Raw genomic sequence first — 6,967 nt, forward strand, 5'->3', positions numbered from 1 at the left:
ATTAGGACTATCTTCAAAACTGAAAATACAATTAGAAGTAAAATTTCAGTAACAAAACCTCATGATATAATTGAAAATACAAAAAACGTAATTTATAAAATTCCTTGCAAATGCAATAAATTTTTTATAGGAGAAACCTCAAGACCATTACACATAAGACTCAAAGAACAGCCAATCATACATAAAAAACAGAGAATATCATAAATCACACATTTGTCAACATGCATTTGATAATTACCATAAAATTCAATGGAATAATACCACAATTTTAACTAAAGAACAATCCACAAAAAAACGTAAAATTAAAGAAAGCGCACTAATTTTACTAAATCAATATAATTGTGTTGCTTCATGTTCATTTAATTTAAGTCATACATGGTTACCTATGCTAAAATCTGAAGTAGACCAAAGAAACATACACTCAAATTAAATTTACACCAAAATTATTAATTAACATTACTTTTATTAATTTAAACAATGAGATTAAATTAAAGTCACATAACTGACAATTTGCACAGACGAATTACCAGCGCGAATTTTCATATATTGTATTATTCTACTATTGTTACACAATTTATTAACATACTCTTTTTTAGGTTCATTTAGGTTTTTTTGGTAACGATAGCAGAAAATAGCTATCGAAACGTCAAGGTAATTTTTCAAATTAATTTCTCTACCAATTGAAATTGTCTCTTACAGCTTGAGCCTAAGTGTGTCGCAGGATACCCTCTAGCTGATAGTTCTTGATTACTTTTTGATAATTAATTCGTTCTTATTTCGAAATAGGAGCACTATTTATCAATCTGTAATAAAAGACGTGAGGAAATTCTGTCTTTTTTAAAGACAAAAATTTTTGAGGCGAAATACCCAAAAGGAAGTTTGTAAAAAAATAACCTGTGTGTGTTGCCGGCATTAAGTTGAAACATGTGCGGCGAGGCAATTAAGTCATTATTTTTCTTTATTTCCAGGAAAACTGCCAAAATTACATCCGAGTAATGGCGAAAACTGCCCAGAGCCGTTTGTTACTATGCGGAACAAACGCCTTCAAACCGATTTGCCGTGAATACAACGTTCTTAGCAGGAATTACACGTTTGAGAAGGAAAAGGCAGGCCAGGCCCTCTGCCCTTATGATCCACGTCATAATTCAACGGCGATTTATGTCGGTAAGTTGGTGGGTTTTTCCTGCTGAATCAACTTTGTCATTTTTTACGTGGACCGGGCATGTTGCGCTTCCGTTTTGCTCGTTGAGTGATCTGTCGTCTCCAACAACGTTGTTTGCTATGTCTCATTGCGACAGCTTCACTACATTCTCGTCGCAATTACATTGTTCATGCTCCAATTTAGACCAGTAACTAATTCAAGGCAATTTGTCACGTTTGAGTTGACCCGCATTTACTACACTGTCAAGCCACTCGATCGAACTCCGATATTCGTCTATTCCAGCTACCTTCAGATGAATTTATGCTATCGGATGGTTAAATATTAACCAACAGAGAAGCTAGTGAAACTTTGTTTGCAAAACGTAAAAATGCTCCTTAATAACAACCTTAAAGTGCATCTTCAAGAGCCAGTATCTTCAAAAAATGAACGCAAACGTTTCCCCGTCCTCTCGCTTAGTTTTTTCAGAAATTATTCAATTTAAAATTTAGTCCATTTTTTCTAAACTTTTCCAAGTTTTGAGCTCCAATTTGAAAAACTGGAAGTCACTGAGCTCACTATTTTGTTTGTGAATAGAGCATTAAATTGTGCTGTTTTTTGCACGCAAAACGTAACATTCAGCAACGCATACATTTTTTTTTAGAAAATTCGATTTTCTTCAGCTTTTCATAGCTTTGTGCCCACATTTGAAAAATTGCGGAAGTTACAGAGCTCACTCTTTATTTGTAAATAGAACTTTGAATAGCGCTGTTTTCTCATTCAAAATATAACATTTAGTTTTCTCAAAAAATATTTAACGTGTTTAGCTCCTATTGGCAAAACCATAGTAGCTAAAGAGTCACTTTTTTATTGTTACCAGACCATTAAACTATGTATTTTTCTGTGTAAAGTATATCAATTTATTTTTACTTTTCTTAAGAGCTCAGTAAATAATGCAATAACGTTTTAAACTTTAGAAGACCTTTCTTAAGAAAAAAATTCAAGATGCCAATTTTCTAAATTTTGCATAGTTTTTCGCTAATATTTCAAAAAGCGTTTGAGCCGTTTCGTAGTAATTTTAGCATTCAATAGTCCATATTTTCATATAAAATCCCACTTTTTTTTCAGAAAATTCAAAAATGGCTAATTGTTTTAATTGTTGCTTGGCTCATCTTTAAAAACATGTCCATTCAGAGAGCTCAATTTATGGAGCATTTATGGAGGATGGAGCATGGCATGGAGCCTTAAATGGCGCTTTTTCAATAAGTTGTCACTTTGAATAGAGAGAAGATCAGTTTATCCTCCAAAATATTGCCTAGTTTTAGGCTAAAGCTGCCTCAGTCTTAAAACACAGTTAGAACAATAATTTTTTTTCAGTTTTAATGAGTTAATTTTAAAAAACATGCGTAGGTTGTATTTAAATAGTAGGACGAGCTAAAGAGTTTTTATCAGCAAATAGATTAAATTAAATTGTGCTTTTTTCTAAATAAATTATAATATTCAATAAAATTTCATGTGCGCGGCAAATAGAAAAATATGAGTTTGGTCCATTTTTTCAGAATTGCGCTTAGTTTTGATTCATCGTTACAAAGACTGATAAAAAATGAGTCTTAAAACACAGAGAGACCATTAAAATTTTGCATCAAAAGATCTTCAGAAAACGGAAAATTTTAATCAGTTAATTTAATAAAAATGTGTAGTTGTTTGCTCATATTTAAATAGTAGGACGAGCTAAAGAGATCAGTTTTTACCAGCAAATAGAACATTAAATTGTTCTTTTTTCTAAATAAATTATAATTTTCAATAAAATTTCATGTTCGCAGCAAACAGAAAAATCTGAGATTAGTCCATTTTTTCAGAATTGCGCTTAGGTTTTGATTCATCGTTACAAAGCCTGATAAAAAATTAGTCTTAGAACACAGATAGAAGATTAAAATGGGCACATTTTTGCATCAAAAGATCTTCAGAATTCTTCTTCAGAAAAGGAAAAATTTTAATCACTTAATTTAAAAAAATTCGTCGCTTTTTGCTCATATTTTAATAGTAGGACGAGCTAAAGAGATCAGTTTTTGCCAGCAAATAGAACATTAAATTGTGCTTTTTTCTAAATAAATTATAATTTCCAATAAAAATTTCATGTTCGCAGCAAATAGAAAAATCTAAGATTAGTCCATTTTTTCAGAATTGCGCCTAGTTTTTGATTCATCGTTACAAAGCCTGATAAAAAATGAGTCTTGAAACACAGATAGAAGATTAAAATAGGCACATTTTTGCATCAAAATATTTTCAGAATTCTTCTTCAGAAAACGGAAAATTTTAGTCAGTTAATTTTAAAAAAATCTGTAGGTTTTTGCTCATATTTTAATAGTAGGACGAGCTAAAAAGATCAGTTTTTACCAGCAAATAGAACATTAAATTGTGTTTTTTTCAAAATAAATTATAATATCCAATAAAATTTTATGTTCGCAGCAAATAGAAAAATCTGAGAATAGTTCATTTTTTCAGAATTGCGCTTAGTTTTTGATTCATCGTTACGAAGCCTGATAAGAAATGAGTCTTGAAACACAGATAGAAGATTAAAATGGACACATTTTTGCATCAAAAGATCTTCAGAATCCTTCTTCAGAAAAGGGAACTCCAGATAAGTCAATGTTTTCAAAATTTCTCAATCTCCTTCGCTGATATTTCGAAAACCGTTTGAGCTTCAGAGCTCAATTTTTTTGTAATGAAAGGAGGCGTAAATTACACTTTTTTCTTTATAACACGTTAGTTGAGAAATATTCCCGAATCTCTCGCAAAATGTTAAAATTCAAAATAGGGCAATTTTGTTGAAACATTGCATAACATTTAGCTCATATTTCAATCACGTTTCTAGATATGGCTCTTGTTTCCGAGTACTGGATTAAACTGGGTGTATTTTTACAAAATCCGTTTTCAACTCCTCTAATAGTCTCAGAAAAAGCGAAAATTGAGTCAATATTCGCGCCGCAATAACCACACAAATAAAGAGCAGATTGAACTCTAAACTCTCTTTCTCATAAAGCACGGCAGCATTTTTTTATTGGGGGATTTGGATGAAGAATTGCCGAAGAAGAGCGAATGTTTCTGAAAAACCCAATTCAATTCTTATTAGCTACGGGTTTGCAGTTTGTTGTTGCTGTTCCCATATATCGGCCGAGGAGCATTGGCAGGCAAAACGCCGGACAGTAAGAGCGCAAAAGTCTAAAATATATGCCCATAAATCAGGATTTTCAACTCAATAAAGAAAAAGCGCTTCTATAATGCAGTTTCGATCGTCATAAATTGAATGCGACTTAACTGGCCTCTAATCGGCCGAGTCAGACAATCTTTTTCCCAGTAGTATTTGTGTTTGTTAGTGGGAATGAAATTCGATTAGTTTAAATTCCATTAAGCATTTGGATAACACAGTGACGATGGCAATGGAGCGCTTTTCAGCCGGATTCTATGCAGACAACGGTCTTCAGCTCCTGTCGCGTGTCTTTGGATGAGGAGAAGAGCCTTTCCGGCATGAATAACTGAATTAATATACGCGGCAGCACAAAGTTGAGCACGGCATTTCACTGGGCTGAGACAATTCAATTTTATGTGCAGTGATAAATCGTCCCTTGTCACCTGAGGGACACTGTTTCGCTTTGTAACTTGTGCCAAAATGTCCCTCTAACGTTTTAGTTGATTCTATCAAATCGCACAAAAATACAAGCAGAAAGTCTAGATGTGGTTGAAGCACAGAGCGAACGCAATGAAAGCTTTTTTCCATGGAGAAGCGCGAACTGGAGGGTGGATAATCAACTGTTTGCGAACAATGAAATACAAATCAGCGGGATTTAAATACACGAGTGAACAAATAAGCTGGAATGAACGGCCAAATGGGCACTTGTTATTTGTTTTATCAGATGGCGTTGTTGGAATGAGCATCGACTGTTCTTTATTCCGCATTTCAGGTAATAATAACAACGGTATGTGGGCGAATGCCCGGCCGTATCCTGTTACATAGTTTTCATTTATGTGCGTTATTAGTCGAATTTAAATGAATAGGAAATTCGACTGGCACAATAATTAAAATACGCTGCCGGTACCGACGTTTTCAATTAAATTTATTTCATATTTAATGATACACAACGCCGGAAATTAGCTTGGGTTAACGGAAATCAGCGTTTTCGAAAGAGGCGGGCACACGGATTTTGGGAAGCTGCCGCATTCGATTACCGAAATATTCCCGGCGGAAGAAAAGCCGTAAAAGTTGGTTTTTGCGCCGGCCGATTCCAAATGAAAAATTAACGGAAACTTCGTCTGGAATCGGGCCCATTGTTCCACGTAATCCTTAAAATAGAGAGTTGCTGCGCCTTTATTTCCATTCCATTCCATTCTAACCAAGATCATTATTTCAGATGGCGACCTGTATACGGGCACAGTGGCCGATTTTAGCGGAATGGACCCCATTATCTATAGGGAACCGTTGCAGACCGAACAATACGATTCGATGAGTCTAAACGGTAAGTCCTTGGCGTGTGAATGGCTGGAAACCCGAAAGAAAGGTTTTTTGTGTTCGAAAGATAAATTAGCTGGAAAAAGTGGACCGACGTAATGCTAAATTGTGCAGCCTCAAAAGCTTTTCGTGAATCGCAACTTCCAAATTGATCATGACATTCGAGGATTATTTCCGCTTAGATTGCTTTTTTATTTCTATTTACTCGCCTGTTTATTTTTTGCCTGTTTGAATGAAATTATTTTTTTAACTAACTCTGGCTCTAGGCTTCAAAATGACCAGCACTCGGAATAGTTCACAATTGTATATACTTTCCTCACTGTGTTTCAATTCCAAATCAAAATTAATTCCTGGCTTTCAGTCATTTATTGGCTTTATTTATCAATTAAAATACGTTTCGGTGTATTTTTCCGCCATCATCAGTTTTTCTAAAATAACATAGTTAAAAAAAAATTCATTAATTTAAAAAACAATCACAGTTCGTCAACAGCCTCATCACCTCCTCACACATTAAAATGCATCACAATTGCAACACTTTAAAACATTCTAAACTTAATTAGGCTTAACAGGTGATTAGTCAGGACAATCAAATCTGGGAAGTGACTAGAATTTTTCGTTCAGATACTTAAATATTTTTACTTAAATGTGTAGCGTTGTTGCTGCTTTAAGCCTTGGCATACATTTGGAGTATTAATTTTGTCCGTTTTGGACACAAGGCGAATAAAATACTGTTTATATTGATTTCTTTTACTTTCAGCAATTTTTCTTTGTATTCTGAGGATATTATTTTTGGTCTGCAAAATTCTTCAATTTACCGGGTGTTAGTTAATATTCAATGTTCATTTTAATTAATTAATGTATGATATACTGAGCTAAGATTGTCGGTATCCGATCTAAAATTCATAGCATTGTTATGTTTTTTAATCTGTATCATTTCATGGACTCTTCTCTTGTTATAATTACTCTCGTTAATCAGTATTTTTGTGTTATCAAAATCAAAAGTATGCCACTTCTGTTGTGCATGCTATGCTAATGCTGTACCGGACTATATCGGACACAAGGCGAATAAAATACTGTTCATATTGATTTTTTTTGGTACACAAAGGAGGTATGGTCTGGTAGGTACCTGAATTATCAATCATACGCTCCAATGAAATATAAAGTGTAATAACGGCACTTACAGATAAAGCCATTAAATTGTCACATTGGGAGTATAGAACAAAAAATCTTGAAAAAATTAAAAATATATTATTAATAAACAACTATCCAAGGTCATTTTTCGAACCAATCATAAAGCAAAGGATAAATAAAATATACAATTC

The 6,967-nt window shown here is 33.6% G+C and overlaps 1 protein-coding gene across 1 annotated transcript in view; it reads left to right on the forward strand.

The window, feature by feature from the left end:
• LOC109536334 (semaphorin-1A) overlaps positions 1-6,967 on the forward strand; it is a gene marked incomplete in the record, with an annotated part of 203,269 nt that overhangs the window by 186,331 nt on the left and 9,971 nt on the right. Inside the window, 2 exon segments of the mRNA XM_048667827.1 lie at positions 969-1,164; positions 5,548-5,652. Coding sequence (XP_048523784.1) covers positions 969-1,164; positions 5,548-5,652 — 301 coding nt within the window.

This window comes from Dendroctonus ponderosae, unplaced genomic scaffold, assembly GCF_020466585.1.
Source record: "Dendroctonus ponderosae isolate FM_Combo_2020 unplaced genomic scaffold, Dpon_F_20191213v2 Dpon_F_20191213_6, whole genome shotgun sequence".
Classification (NCBI taxonomy): domain Eukaryota; kingdom Metazoa; phylum Arthropoda; class Insecta; order Coleoptera; family Curculionidae; genus Dendroctonus; species Dendroctonus ponderosae.